The 16201-nt window shown below is 50.7% G+C and overlaps 1 protein-coding gene across 1 annotated transcript in view; it reads right to left on the minus strand.

Moving 5' to 3' along the window:
- TTLL6 (tubulin tyrosine ligase like 6) overlaps nt 1-16201 on the minus strand; it is a 32771-nt gene extending 16570 nt beyond the window's left edge. Inside the window, exons 1-8 of the mRNA XM_029074622.1 lie at nt 16170-16201; nt 13468-13639; nt 11499-11770; nt 9356-9393; nt 9016-9134; nt 6236-6366; nt 3484-3640; nt 655-798 (exon numbers count right to left, since the gene is read on the minus strand). Of these exons, the coding sequence (XP_028930455.1) occupies nt 655-798; nt 3484-3640; nt 6236-6366; nt 9016-9134; nt 9356-9393; nt 11499-11689 (780 nt within the window). The 5' untranslated portion in view covers nt 11690-11770; nt 13468-13639; nt 16170-16201. The remainder of the gene's footprint in view (nt 1-654; nt 799-3483; nt 3641-6235; nt 6367-9015; nt 9135-9355; nt 9394-11498; nt 11771-13467; nt 13640-16169) is intronic.

The raw sequence follows: 16201 nt of genomic DNA on the forward strand, positions 1-16201 counted from the left end.
CTCAGCTTGGCCAGTGCTGGCTTGATGGGTGGGGGTTTAAATGCGCCTGGTTTTAAGAGGGTCTAAGCAGAAGCGTCAGACAAAGTTGATTCACCTGTGCTGGGAGCAGTGGCATGGGAAAGGGTCAGAGGCGGTTGATCGAATGATCAAAATGTTGATCAAAGACAACGCCAGAGACTCAAGCTTTCACTGCGCGGAGGGAGGCAACGGTAAACCACTTCCGTATTTTTCCCAAGAAAACTCTACGGATACGGAAGAACCATTAGAAAGGTTTTGGATTATGGCAGAGGACAGGACGTTCTGGAGAAAGTATAGCCATGGAGTCCCTATTCATTCATTCAATAGTATTTATTGAGCGCTTACTATGTGCAGAGCACCATACTAAGCACTTGGAATGTACAATTCGGCTTGGTCACCCCCTCCCTCCATCCCGGGGGGCGCGGGGCCGCGGGGAGCCCTGCCTCCCCCGTTCCAGGCCGAATCCCACCAGGAAAAAATCCAGGCTGGGGCGGTGGACCGCTCCCCCCCGCCCGCCCCCTATGAATCGGAAACGACTCGACGACATTTAAGAATAAGAATAATAATAATTAAGTGCGTGGCTCTGAATTTCAGCCCTGGTCCTGTCATTCCCTCAGCAGGAATCGGTCAACTCACCAGGTTTCTCAAGCGGGGATAAGAGTAAGTCGTGGTTGCAAATCGGGCCAGCCCCTCGTTGTACACAAAGATCCTCAGAGGGTCACAGGAGGTTACCAGCACATAAATCCTCAGGTCAAATTTGAATCCATCCATAACGAAAGGCTGAGGGAGAAGAAGCGGGGCCGAGTAACACCGGTGACTCAGGAAGAATAAAAATAAGCCCTAGAATCCTTGAGCTCTGGCAGAGACCATTAGGCCAGTGATCGTTGTTATTTATCGAGCGCTTACTGGGTGCAGAGCACTGAACTAAGCACTTGGGAGAGCGCAATACGAAAGTCGGTGGGTATGTTAAGAGAAGCAGCGTGGCTCGGTGGAAAGAGCCCGGGTTTAGGAGTCAGAGGTCGTGGGTTCTAATCCCGGCTCCGCCACTTGTCAGCTGGGTGACTTTGGGCAAGTCGCTTCACTTCTCTGGGCCTCAGGGACCTCATCTGTAAAATGGGGATGAAGACTGTGAGCCCCGCGTGGGACAACCTGATTACCTTGTATCTCCCCCAGCGCTTAGAACAGTGCTTGGCACATAGTAAGCACCTACCAAATACCATAATAATAATAATGTTCCCTGCCCACGAGCTAACAGTCTAGAGGGGGAAACAGACATTAAGCTCACTGTGGTCAGAGAACGTGTCTGTTTATTGTTATAGTGTACTCTCCCAAGCGTTTAGTACTGTGTTTTGCACACAGTAAGCATTCAATAAATACAATTGAATGAATAAGCAGCGTGGCTCAGTGGAAAGAGCCCGGGCTTGGGAGTCAGAGGTCATGGGTTCGAATCCCAGCTCTTCCACTTGTCAGCTGTATGACTGTGGGCAAGACACTTCACTTCTCTGTGCCCCGGTTACCTCATCTGTAAAATGGCGATGAAGACTGTGAGCCTCGCGTGGGACAACCTGATGACCCCGTATCTACCCCATCGCTTAGAACAGCGCTCTGCACATAGGAAACGCTTAACAAATACCAATATTATTTTATTATTATTGTTGGGTAGGGATCGACTACTTGTTGCCGAATTGTACTTTCAAAGCGCTTAGTACAGCGCTCTGCACACAGTAAGCGCTCAATAAATACGATTGAATGAATGAATAAGTGAATAGTTGAACTAAATAAATTACAGATATGTACAAAAATGCTATGGGGCTGAGGGCGGGGACAATTTCAAGTGCCCAAAGGGTACAGATCCAAGTGACTCATACTATCAATCCCCTTTCCTCCAGATTCCACTAAACCTATTCCACATAGATGGGAATCAAGCCTGGGGTTAACTAATTTCCTCAGTCAAAGACTAAATTTTGTCATCCGGTTAAATCTGTGAGTGCGCTGACTTTAGAGGAGAGAAGATAAATAAGGGGGAGAGAGTTGACTTAGAGTCTTACAACCAATGGTCAGGAGTGCCTGCTTGATGTAGGGAGGAATGGGCCACTACTGGAAGATTTTGAAGAGCGGGGAGACCTGTGCAAAACACTGTTTTAGAAAAATAATCCAAGCAGCGGGGTGAAATGTGGACTGGAGAGGAGAGGCTGGAGGGAGATCTGTGATGAGGGTGAAGTGGCTGAACAGCTCCACCTGAATGAAGCAGCAAGGCCTAGCTAAAAGATTAATTCATTCATTCAACCGTATTTATTGAGCGCTTACTGTGTGCAGAGCACTGTACTGAGCGCTTGGAAAGTACAATTCAGCAACAGATAGAGACAATCCCTAGCCAATAAATGGCACACAGTCTAGAAGGGGGAGACAGACAACAAAACAAATAGGTACAGGTAGATAGGCATCACTACCATCGAGATCCTGGGCCTGGAGGGGGTCAGAGGACCTGAGTTCGAATCCCAGCTCCACCACTTGCCTACTGGGTGACCTTAGGCAAGTCATTTCACATCTCTGTGTCTCAGTTTCCTCATCTGTAAATGGGACTCGATACCTGTTCTTTCTCCCCTTTAGACTATGAGCACAACGTAGGGCAGGGACTGTGTCCGACCTGATTATCTTGTATCTACCCCAGTGCTTAGTACAGAGCTTGGCACGTAGTAGGCGAATAACAAATATCACCATTATTTGGCCCACCAGCACCTCAAACTCAACATATCTATCACAGGATCCCTCAACCTTGTCATTTCTGTCACAAACAATAATAATCGTAGGATTTCTTAAGCACTTATACGTCAAGCATTGTACTAAATGCCGGGTAGATACGGGATAAGCACTGGGGTAGAAACAAGATAATCAGGTTGGACACAGTCCATGTCCCACTTGGGGCTCCCGGTCTTAATCCCCATTTTACAAATGAGGTAACCGGGGCACAGAGAAGTGAAGTGACTTGCCCAGGGTCACACTGCAGTCAAGTGGTGGAGCTGGGATTAGAACTCAGGTCCTCCTGACTCCCAGGCTCTATACACTAGGCCGTGCTGTTTCCCTACTGTTTTTCCTCATTGGAGGCCTCGGAGATATCAAAGCAATAATAATAATAATGTTGGCATTTGTTAAGCGCTTACTATACGCCGAGCACTGTTCTAAGCGCTGGGGTGGATACAGGCTAATCAGTTTGTCCCAAGTGAGGCTCACGGTTAATCCCCATTTTCCAGATGAGGTCACTGAGGCACAGAGAAGTGAAGTGACTCGCCCACCGTCACCCAGCTGACAAGTGGCCGAGCCGGGATTCGAACCCATGACCTCGGACTGAGCCACGCTGCTTCTACCCCACAAGGCAACGGAAGAATCCCCTTCTGTACTCACCCTCTCTCAACCAATCAATCGGCAGAGTTTGCTGAGGACAGAACCCCGGTGGGGAGGATTTACCTTTGAAATATAGAGTTGGCAAATGAGATCCTCCCCGGGTTTCAGGTCCTTCACCGATCTCGTGATGAATATGCCTCGCCCTTGGCAGCTGGAGTCCGGCTTACAGATGTACGTCTTACATTTTCTTGACCTGCTGTAGGACTGGAGATCCCCCCAGCTAGCGGGGAGGGGGAGGCGGGAGATGAAGGACGCCAGAGAACCAGGAGAAGGAAGAAGATAAGTATCTGCAGGTCATTTAGTCTCAGTGGTGCTCAGTGAATACAGTGTGCAGAACACTGTATTAAGCACTCAGTAAATACCATCCGTGGATTAACTGGTCAGCCTGTAAAAGCAGCGTGGCTCAGTGGAAAAGAGCCTGGGCTTCGGAGTCAGAGGTCATGAGTTCGACTCCCGGCTCTGCCACTCGTCAGCTGTGTGACTGTGGGCGAGTCACTTCACTTCTCTGGGCCTCAGTGACCTCATCTGGAAAAGGGGGATTAACTGTGAGCCTCACGTGGGACAACCTGATGACCCTGTATCTACCCCAGCGCTTAAAACAGTGCTCTGTACATAGTGAGCGCTTAACAAATACCGACATTATTATCCTATCCCTTCTTTGCTAGTTCTGAACTGATGAATACGTTTTCTATCTTCCAACCCCGGGGTGGCCAATGAACCAGAAGCAGTCAGTCCTATTTATTGAGCGCTTACTGTGTGCGGAGCGCTGTACTAAGCGCTTGGAAGGACAATGAACAGGCACATTCCCTGCTCACAGGGACCTTCCACTCTAAAGGGGGAGACAACGCAACATTAATATAAACGAATAAATTGCAGATATGTACATAAATGCTGTGGGGCAAGGAGGGGGAGCGAATAAAAGAGCAAGTCAGGGTGACACAGAAGAGGAAAGGAGGGTTTAGTCAGGAAAGGCCTCTTAGAGGAGATAAGCAGTGTAGCCTAGTGGAAAGAGGACAGGGTTGGGAGTCAGAGGACCTGGGTTCTAATCCCGCTCCACCGCTTGCCTCTTTGTGTGACCTCGGGCAGGTCACTTAACCCCTCGGTGCTTGCTACCTCATGTAAGATGGGGATTAAGACTGTGAGCCCGAGGTGGGACGGAGGCCGTGTCCGACCCGATTAGGTTAAATCTACCCCGGCGCTTAGTACGGTGCCTGGCAAATTGTAAGAGCTTATCAAATACCATTAAAAAATAAAACGTGCCCCGGGGGAGAGCTTCGCTGGGGGAGCTCAGGTAAACCTGCAGGCGAGAGGGCTCTGAGGGGCCGAGCTGGAGAATCAATCAGTGGCATTTATCGAGGGCTTACCGTATATAATCAGTCAATCATATTTATTGAGAGCTTACTCGGTGCAGAGCACTGTACTAAACGCTAGGTAGACACATTCCCTGCCCACAGCGAGTTTACGGGCTCTCAGCCACCCCCGTCTCCTTTCACTTCCAGAAACCCTGGTGCCTCCATTTTGTGCAGAGGGAGAACACTCCATCTTTTCCACCCCCGAGGATGGACTGCGGGGGCGGGAGGGATGGTGAGGGGCGGTGGTGGTGGGGAGAGGAAGCAGCGTGGCTCAGTGGAAAGAACCTGGGCTTCGGAGTCAGAGGTCACGAGTTCGACTCCAGGCTCTGCCACTTGTCAGCCGTGTGACTGTGGGCGAGTCACTTCACTTCTCTGGGCCTCAGTTACCTCATCTGTAAAAGGGGATTAACTGTGAGCCTCACGTGGGACAACCTGATTACCCTGTATCTACTCCAGCACTTAGAACAGTGCTCTGCACATAATAAGCGATTAACAAATACCAACATTATTATTATTATTATTATTTTTAAGAAGAGGGGGAACAAAGGGAGGGAAGGACTGATAATGTCTGTCTTCCCCACTAGACCCTAAGCCTGCTGTGAGCACCGTATGCATCGACCAACTCTATAATTCTCTCTATTCTCCCAAGCGCTTGGTACAGTGTTCTGCACATAGTAAGCGCTTAATCAGTACCATCGCTGGATCGATTGCTTAACTGATAAGGGGGTGAAGATGGAGGAAGATTTTGTGGGCAGGGAACGTGTCTGCCAACTCTTAGATCGCCCTCTCCCAAGCACTTTAAACAGTGCTCTGCATTCATTTATTCCATTATATTTATCGAGCGCTCACTGTGTGCAGAACACTGTACTAAGCGCTTGGGAAAGTACAATACGACAATAAACGGTGACATTCCCTGCCCACAACGAGCTAAGTCTTCAACTCGTAAACAATAAATACATTGATAAATTGAAGGGGGGGGAAGATAGAGAAGCAGCGTGGCTCAGTGGAAAGAGCACGGGCTTTGGAGTCAGAGTTCATGGGTTCGAATCCCGGCTCGGCCACTTGTCAGCCGTGTGACTTTGGGCAAGTCACTTAACTTCTCTGCGCCTCTGTTACCTCATCTGTAAAATGGGGATTAAGACCGTGAGCCCCACGCGGGACAACCTGATTCCCCTGTGTCTACCCCAGCGCTTAGAACGGTGCTCGGCCCATAGTAAGCGCTTAACAAATACCAACATTATTATTAAATGCCATCGACTGATTGAATAATTGATAAGGAGGGGGAATGGAGGAAGCTTGTTGTAGTCAGGGAACGTGCCTCCCAACTCTGTCCTCTCCCAAGCGCTCAGTACAGTGCTGTGCGCCCAGTAAGCGCTCAGAAAGTACCTCTGACTGATTGAGAGCAGAAGGGAAGGAAGAGGAGATGGGCACTAACAGAAGAGAGCGCTCACAGGAAGACTCACTCAGCTGGAAGACACCACGTCCTGGGGAAAAAATGAAACTCCTTGGGGAAGAGCTTGAGCATCCGGCTCATGTTCCTGGCCAGCAGGTCCTTCCGGCAGATCTCACTCATCCCGGGGAAGTGATTGATTTTCTGCAACAAAGCCCGGGGTGGGAGGAGGCTCTCACGCGTCCCTGATGGCAACTTGGGGGACGTGGGCGAGCGTCCCCTCCACTGGCGAAAAACGGCAACGTTACATCACTCAGTCGAATGTATTGAACGCTTGCTGTGTGCAGAGCACTGTACTACGTGCTTGAGAGAATACGATAGAAAAATAAATAACCGTGGTATCCGTTAAACACTGTGTGCTGAGCACTGTTCTAAGCGCTGGAGCGGATAACAGCAAATCGGATTGGGCACAGTCCCTGTCCCAGGAGGGGCTCGCAGTATCGATCCCCATTTTCCAGATGAGGTCACTGAGGCACAGAGAAGTTAAGCGACTTGCCCAGAGTCACACAGCTGATAAATGGTGGATCCGGGATTAGAACCCAAGACCTCTGACTCGCAAGCCCCGGCTCTTTCCATTAAGTCACGCTGCTTCTAATAAACAGACACAGGCCTTGCCCGCAACGAGCGTACGGTCTAGAAGGGGAGACGGATAAATCAAATATTATTATCAAAGGCCATCGGGTGGTTTCCGATTCATAGTGACTTTATGGATATATTTTCTCCAGAAATAAATTACAGATGGAGAGGTACATTTAGATAAATTAATACGTATAAATAAATCACACAAGTCACTTCACTTCTCTGGGCCTCAGTTCCCCCATCTGTAAAATGGGGATTAAGACTGTGAGCCTCACGTGGGACAACCCGATAACCTTGTATCTCTCCCAGCGCTTAGAACAGTGCTTGGCACATAGAAAGCGCTTAACAAATACCATCATCATTATTATTATTATTATTTTTATTAAATTACAGATATAAGTGATGTGGGGCTGGGAGGGGTTTATGAGAAGCGCAGGGTTCGGTGGAAAGGGCAAGGGACCTGGGAGTTGGGGGACCTGGGATTTAATCCCGGCTCTGCCGTCTGCCTGCTCTGTAACCTTGGGGGAGTCACGTTACTTCTCTGGGCCTCAGTTACTTCATCTGTAAAATGGGGATTAAGATCGTGAGCCCCAGGTGGGACATGGACGGCGTCCAACCTGATTAGCTTGTATTTATTCATTCATTCATTCATTCAATAGTATTTATTGAACGCTTACTATGTGCAGAGCACTGTACTAAGCCCTTGGAATGTACAAATAGGCAACAGATACAGTCCCTGCCCTTTGAGGGCTTCCGGTCTAATCGGGGGAGATGGGCAGACGAGAACAATGGCGATAAATAGAGTCGAGGGGAAGAACATCTCATAAAAACAATGGCAAATAAATAGAATCAGGGTGAGGTACATCTCATTAAACAAAATAAATAGGGTGATGAAGATACATACAGTCGAGCGGACGAGTACGGTGCCGAGGGGGTGGGACGGGAGAGGGGGAGGAGGAGAGGGAAAGGGGGGAGAAGAGGGTTTAGCTGCGGAGAGGTGAAAGGGGGGGTAGAGGGAGCAGAGGGAAAAGGGGGGAGCTCAGTCTGGGAAGGCCTCGTGGAGGAGGTGAGCTTTAAGTAGGGATTTGAAGAGGGGAAGAGAATCAGATTGTCGGAGGTGAGGAGGGAAGGCGTTCCGGGACCGCGGGAGGACGTGGCCCGGGGGTCGACGGCGGGATAGGCGAGACCGAGGGACGGTGAGGAGGTGGGCGGCGGAGGAGCGGAGCGTGCGGGGTGGGCGGTGGAAAGAGAGTAGGGAGGAGAGGTAGGAAGGGGCAAGGTGACGGAGAGCCTCGAAGCCTACTGTGAGAAGTTTTTGTTTTGAGCTGAGGTCTATAGGCAACCACTGGACCTTTTTAAGAAGGGGAGTGACAGGCCCGGAGCTTTCTGCAGGAAGATGAGCCTTTCCTCAACTGTAAAATGGGGATTAAGTTTCTGTGTTTCTGTACCCGTGCCCCCTTAGACTGTGAGTTCCTTGTGGGACGAGGACTGGGTCTGATCTGACTGTGTGGCGTCAGATCAGTGCTTAGCACATAGTAAGATCTTAACAAATACCACCTCTTCTCCCCCGATCAGACCGTAAGCCCGTCAAACGGCAGGGACCGTCTCTATCTGTTGCCGACTTGTTCATTCCAAGCGTTTAGTACAGTGCTCTGCACCTAGTAAGCGCTCAATAAATACTATTGAATGAATGAATGAATCCTTTATCATTATTATCGTTGGCCCAGGGAGAAAACCCGCAGACCCAGATATCCCTCAGAAATCCCCAGCCACCTCGCTCCCACCTCTCGGATAAAGCACGGGCCTGGGTCTCCGAAGGGCCTGGGTTCTACTCTCAGCTCCGCCATTCATCTGCTGTGTGACCCTGGGCAAGTCACTTCACTGGGCCTCAGTTCCCTCATCTGGAAAATGGGGATTCAGACCGTGAGCCCCATGTGGGACAGGGACTGGGACCAACCCATTTTGCTTGTATTCACCCCAGGACTTAGTACAGTGCCTGCCACCCAGTAAGCACTTAACGAATACCTCGATTATCATTATCATAATAGTCTCAGTTACGGTGTCTCAGTTTCCTCCTCGGTGAAACGGGGATTCAATACCTGTTCTCCTTTCTACTTAGATTGCGAGCGTACTCAGAAAAGTGTCTGACACCTAGTAAGCGCTGATCGAATACCACAGTTATTATTATCATTACTATGGTCCAGCTCCACTGACCTGGTAGCCTTTCATCTCCATCACCCGATCCAGGGAGACCGAGAAGTCCGTCCAGTAGAGAGTCCACTCTTCGCGCTCTCCGCCCTCTCGCAGGCCGACCCGTTGGGCAGCTCGCCGCACTGAGTCGGAGACCCGGGGTCCCAGCAGCGGGTGGGCCGGAGAAGCGGGACAGGGGTCAGAGTTCAAAGGCGCGAGGGCGAGTCGCCCCCCGTCCCAACGCCGCCCAACTCCGAGCAGGGGCGCGGAGGGTTCGGGGAGGGGGATGTCTTTTGTACTCAAGCACCAGAGGCTTCTCTCCCCCCTCTCCCAGTGGCCCCACTTTGGATTTCTTGGAACTCACCGCTCTCATACCGGCAGCTGGAAAGGTTGATCACTGATCTGGGCAAGAGATATATATATATATAAAAAAAAAAGAACAGCAAGACGGCTCTCAGGGTCATTCATTCATTCGATAGTATTTATTGAGCGCTTCCTATGTGCAGAACACCGTACTAAGCGCTTGGAATGGACAATTCGGCAACAGATAGAGACAATCCCTGCCCACTGACGGACTTACAGTCTAATCGGGGGAGATAGAAGGACAAAAATGATAAATAGAATCAAGGGGATGTACACCTCATTAACAAAATAAATAGGGTAATTAAAATATATACAAATGAGTCGCACCTGGAGAGTTTCCAGTCCTCCACCAGTCTCGACTACGGGAGGAGGAGGAGTCCAGCAGAGGCCCACCCATTCCATTCCTAGCGTGGCCAGTGGCTAGCGAGTGGAAGACCATCTGCTACAAGTCAAAACTCCCCCGTGCTGGCAGCAGCGGCACGGGAGAGAGTCGAGGGCGGAGACTCGAGTTGACTGTGTGGAAGGAAGCGATGGTCAACCGCTTCCGGATTTTTACCGAGAAAACTCTACGGATCCACCATCAGAACGATTGCAAAAAGAGGTAGGGCGTTCTGGGAGAGACGCGTCCATGGTGTCGCTGTGGGTGACTCGATGGCACAGTAATAATAATAATGTTGGTATCTGTTAAGCGCTTACTATGTGCAGAGCGCTGTTCTAAGCGCTGGGGGAGATACAGGGTCATCAGGTGGTCCCACGTGAGGCTCACAGTCTTCAACCCCATTTTTACAGATGAGGTCACTGAGGCCCAGAGAAGTGAAGTGACTTGCCCAGAGACACAAAGCTGACAAGTGGCAGAGAAGGGATTCGAACTCATGACCTCTGACTCCCAAGCCCGGGCTCTTTCCACTGAGCCACGCTGCTTCTCTACTTAGCATAAGACAAGGAACAAGACAGGAGCCAGCAAGCCAGCGGTAGGCAGTCCCGCGTCAGGGGGTCAGCAGGAGGACAGATCCCCTCTCCTTCTTGGACTTGGTCAACAGGCTCTGCCTGGGATGTGGGGGGAGGTTTAGAACAGTGCTTGACACATAGTAAGCACCTAATAATAATGTTGGTATTTGTTAAGCGCTTACTATACGCAGAGCACTGTTCTAAGCGCTGAGGGAGATACAGGGTCCTCAGGTTGTCCCACGTGAGGCTCACGGTTAATCCCCATGAGGTAACTGAGGCACAGAGAAGTGAAGTGACCTGCCCACAGTCACACAGCTGACAAGTCGAAGAGCCGGGATTCGAACCCATGACATCTGACTCCCAAGCCCGGGCTCTTTCCACTGAGCCACGCTGCTTCTCTCCAAAGACTATTATTATTATTATTAGGTTTAGACTCAGTGAGGACAGGGCGGAGAGTCCAGAACAATAATTAGGAACACGGAACTGAAGTGGACAAGGGCCTGCCTTTTCCGGGTGATCCAAATTTTTGAGGATCCGAGCAAAAACGAGTCCTGGGGGGAAGTTCGGAGCACCCGTGTATTGAGGTGGGAATTTTGCCCCAGGGCCCGGGCAGATGGGAGGGGCAGACTGGCCTCCAGACTTGCCTGCTCTGTGACCTTGGGCAAGTCATTTTACCGTTCTCTGCCTCAGTTTCCTCAACTGCAAATGGGGATTCAATACTTGTTTTACCGCCAACTTAGTCGGAGCTCCACTTCATACATTCATTCACTCGTATTTATTGAGCGCTTACTGTGTGCAGAGCACTGTACTGAGTGCTTAGCACTGTACTAAACACCACTTGGGACCCGATGATCTCTTAGGGAAGCAGCGTGGCTCAGTGGAAAGAGCCCGGGCTTCGGAGTCCGAGGTCACGGCTTCGACTCCCGGCTCCGCCCCTTGTCAGCTGTGGGACTGTGGGCGAGTCACTGCACTTCTCTGGGCCTCAGTTACCTCGTCTGGAAAATGGGGATTACCGGTGAGCCTCACGTGGGACGACCTGATGAGCCAGTGCTTAGAACAGTGCCCGGCGCATAGTAAGCGCTTAACAAATACCAACATTATTATACCTCCCCTCCCCACCCCCCCATGGCCTTTTGTCCAATTCCAACCCATCCAAAACAGAGCCCGGCCTCCCACCTCCCAACTCTGGTTCTAACCTTTTTCTCCTCTTCTTCCTTCTGGGCTGGGCGTCATCCTGGGGCCTCTCCACCCGCTCTGGATCCTCAAGCACGGAAACCACGGCCAACCCCGCTTCTTCTCTTGCTTCTTCTGGGAACGCATCCTCTTTCTCGTCGGACTCACCGGCCTCTGGCTCCTCTCCTTCGAAGGCCAGATAGTCCTGCAGCATCTCAGGGAAATGTCCGCCTCGGACCGGTGGAGGGGGGAGTCAGGAGCCACAGCAGCAGCTGGGCTCTACCGCCGGGAGAACCTTTGGAGGGAAGGAAGCAGGGTGGCTCAGTGGAAAGAGCCCGGGCTCGGTAGGCAGAGGTCATGGGTTCGAATTCCGGCTCTGTGACAAGTCACTTCGCTTCTCTGGGCCTCAGTTCCCTCATCTGTAATAATAATAATAATAATAATAATAATGTTGGGATTCGTTAAGCACTTACTATGTGCAGAGCACTATTCTAAGCGCCGGGGGAGATCAGGTTGTCCCACGAGAGGCTCACAGTCTTAATCCCCATTTTACAGATGAGGGAACTGAGGCACATTCAGTTTCTCAGTTTCTCCTTCCACTGAGCCACGCTGCTTCTCTATAAAAGGGGGGTGAAGACTGTGAGCCTCACGTGGGCCAACCTGATGACCCTGTATCTCCCCCAGCGCTTAGAACAGTGCTCGGCACCTAGTAAGCGCTTAACAAACACCAACGTCATCAACTGGGTCCTAGTCCTGGCTCTACCACGTCTGCTGTGTGACCTCAGGCAAGTCGCTTCACTTCTCTGTGCCTCAGTTGCCTCAGGGGATGGAGATTGTGAGCCCCATGTGGGACAGGGACTGTGTCCAAACTGATTAACTGGTATCTACTCTGGGACTTAAGAATACTGCTTGGCACATAGTAAGAGTTTATCAAGTAACAAAATTATTATTATTAAGGAAGATGGGGGCATGCTCAGGTACCTGATTCCCCTTTGCCGGATATACAGATCTAGTCCATGGTCAGAAAGTGATTAACTTGTCCCCAGTGCTTAGAATAGTGCTTGGCACCTAATAATAATAATAATAATAATGTTGGTATTTGTTAAGCACTTACTATGTGCGGAGCACTGTTCTAAGCGCTGGGGGAGATACAGGGTCATCAGGTTGGGCCACGTGAGGCTCACAGTTAATCCCCATTTTCCAGATGAGGTCACCGAGGCCCAGAGAAGCGAAGTGACTTGCCCACAGTCACCCAGCTGGCAAGTGGAGGATCCGGATTTCGAACCCGTGACCGCTGACTCCCAAGCCCGGGCTCTTTCCACTAGCCGCGCTGCTTCTCTATAGTACGTGCTACAGTACTATAGTCACTTCACTTCTCTGTGCCTCAGTGACCTCATCTGTCAAATGGGGATGAAGACTGGAAGCCTCACGTGGGCCAACCTGATGACCCTGTATCTCCCCCAGCGCTTAGAACGGTGCTTTGCACATAGTAAGCGCTTAACAAATACCAACGTTATCATTATTATTATAGCACGTACTATAGTATAGTGCATAGTACGTGCTTAGCCCGGAGAAGCAGCGTGGCTCAGTGGAAAGAGCACGGGCTTTGGAGTCAGGGCTCATGAGTTCGAATCCCAGCTCTGCCACTTGTCGGCTGGGTGACTGTGGGCGAGTCACTTCACTTCTCTGCGCCTCAGTTCCCTCATCTGTAAAATGGGGATTAAGACCGTGAGCCCCACGTGGGACAACCTGATTCCCCTGTGTCTACCCCAGCGCTTAGAACGGTGCTCGGCACATAGTAAGCTCTTAACAGATACCAACATTATTAGTGCCTAGTGCGCGCTTAGCACGTACTATAGTATATAGTATAGTGCATAGTACGTGCTTAACAAGAACTGTAATCATTATTATTATTATTAATAAAGTGCAGACTCGCAGGGCACTGCAGGGTTCCAACTCCAAACACCCCATCCCTTTTGCCCACCGACTCACTCTACCATCCCGGGGAGCCACTCAGCTAATCGGCGCTCTGATTTTCCGTCCGGGGATGGTGTTGCCGGGGCCTCGCCCGCGTTCCTGGTCCTGGAGAGAAGGCCTCATTTGGTAGACACGCTCAGACGGTAACTTCGAGGATCCTTGGGGGCGTCTCTCGCCCCGGCGAACGCTGCGAAGGTGAAGAAAACAAGGGGGGAGTTTCATCACTTACGGAAAGAGGAGTGATGGAGGAGCTTCGTCATTAACGGTAATTAAAGGGAGGTGGGGTGTCTTCAGTTTAAGAACTCAAGGGGACTCGGTTCATCTTCTGGGATCTAATTTGGTCGGCCCACTCTCCTGGAATAAAAAAGAATGCCGATTCCTTTGAATCTGGGGGACGGGTGGGAGGCTAAAATGTTCAATTAGTTGGAAGAGCTATATTAATCCTGAGGTTAATAATAATAATAATGAGGTGGGTATCTGTTAAGCGCTTACTATGTGCCGAGCACTGTTCTAAGCGCTGGGGTAGACAGAGGGGAATCAGGTTGTCCCACGTGGGGCTCACAGTCTTCATCCCCATTTTACAGATGAGGGAACTGAGGCACCGAGAAGTTAAGTGACTTGCCCAAAGTCACACAGCTGACAAGTGGCAGAGCCGGGGTTCAAACCCATGACCTGATTTGATAGACAAGTTCTCTGCCCACCAGGAGGGATAAATGTTCAAATAAATTACAGGCAGGGGGAGGTGGTGGGATTCCAAGCGCTTAGTACAGTGCTCTGCACATCCCGGCTCTGCCCCTGGTCAGCTGTGTGACCGTGGGCAAGTCACTTCACTTCTCTGTGCCTCAGTGACCTCATCTGTAAAATGGGGATGAAGACTGCGAGCCTCACGTGGGACAGCCTCATTACCCTGTAGCTACCCCAGTGCTTAGAACAGTGCTCTGCACATAGTAAGCGCTTAACAAATACCAACATCATTATTATCAGTAGTAGGAAGTGCTCAATAAATACTATTGAATGAACAAACGAAGGAATGATAATGTTGGTATTTGTTAAGCGCTTACTATGTGCAGAGCACTGTCCTAAGCGCTGGGGGAGACACAGGGTAGTCAAGTCGTCCCACGTGAGGCTCACAGTTAATCCCCATTTTACAGATGAGGGAACTGAGGCCCGGAGAAGTGAAGCGACTCTCCCACGGTCCCACAGCTGACAAGTGGCAGAGCCGGGAGTCGAACCCGTGACCTCTGACTCCGCAGCCCAGGCTCTTTCCACTGAGCCACGAATAATAAACACACGCTCCGAGCCCACGACGAGCTTACAGTTTAGAGTGGGAGACAGATGTTAATAAAAATAAATTGCATATATGGACATAAGTGCTGGGGGAGAGCTCAGTCAGTCAATCGTATTTATTGAGCGCTTACTGGGTGCAGAGCACTGTACCGAGAGCTCGGGAGAGTACAAAGTAACTACAGACACATTCCCTGCCTACTACGAGGTTACAATCTAGAGGGGGAGACAGACATTAACAGAAATAAATTACGGATATGGACATAAGTGTTGGGGAAGAGGTCCGTCCATCGTATTTATTGAGCTCTTACTGGGTGCAGGGTACTGTGCTAAACGCTTGGGAGAGGAAAACATAACAAGAAACACGTTCTCTGCCCACAACGAGTTTAGCAGCCGAGAAGCAGCGTGGCTCAGTGGGAAGAGCCCGGGCTTGGGAGTCAGAGGTCGTGGGTTCTAATCCCGGCTCTGCCGCTTGGCAGCCGGGTGACTTTGGGCAAGTCACTTCACTTCTCTGTGCCCCCGTTGCCTCATCTGGAAAATGGGGATGAAGACTGTGAGCCCCCCGTGGGACAACGCGTGGCTCAATGGAAAGAGGACGGGCTTTGGAGTCAGAGGTCACGGGTTCGAATCCCGGCTCTGCCACTTGTCACCTGTGTGACTGTGGGCGAGTCACTTCACTTCTCTGGGCCTCAGTTCCCTCATCTGTAAAATGGGGATGAAGACTGTGAGCCCCACGTGGGACAACCCGATTCCCCTGTGTCTACCCCAGCGCTTAGAACAGTGCTCTGCACATAGTAAGCGCTTAACAGATGCCAACGTTATTATTGTTTCTACCCAGCGCTTAGAACAGCGCTTGGCGCACATTGAGCGCTTAACGAATACCATCATTTTTATTATTATTGTTTACAATCTGGAGGGGGAGACAGACATTAACAGAAATAAAATTCCAGCTATGGACGGAGGTGCTGGTCAATCGGAGTTATTGAGCGCTTATTGGATGATGAGCACTGTACTAAACGTTGGGGAGAGGACGCTTTAACAATCTACAATCTAGAGGGGGAGAAGGACATTAAGGGAAATAAAATTCCAGCTCCGGACATAGGTGCTGACGGATGGGAGTTACTGAGCGCTCAGTGGGTGCCCAGCACTGCACTAAACGCTGGGGAGAGGACGATTTAACAATCATCTACAATCTGGAGGGGGGAGAAGGACATTAAGAGAAAGAAAATTAGAGCTCTGGACGTAGGTGCTGATGGATGGGAGTTGCTGAGCGCTCGGTGGGTGCCCAGCACTGCACTAAACGCTGGGGAGAGGACAATTTATGAATATAAGGGACGCATTCCCAGCCCACAGCGCAGGGTTTAGGTTGCAGGGGAGGGGGGGGAGGGGCGGAGGGGGGAGGAGGGGCGGCGTCCGCCCCCGACCCCTCTTACCGGCATGTCCCGGGCGCGGAGCCCCCTCCCCG

Source organism: Ornithorhynchus anatinus, chromosome 11 (genome assembly GCF_004115215.2).
Source record: "Ornithorhynchus anatinus isolate Pmale09 chromosome 11, mOrnAna1.pri.v4, whole genome shotgun sequence".
NCBI lineage: Eukaryota > Metazoa > Chordata > Mammalia > Monotremata > Ornithorhynchidae > Ornithorhynchus > Ornithorhynchus anatinus.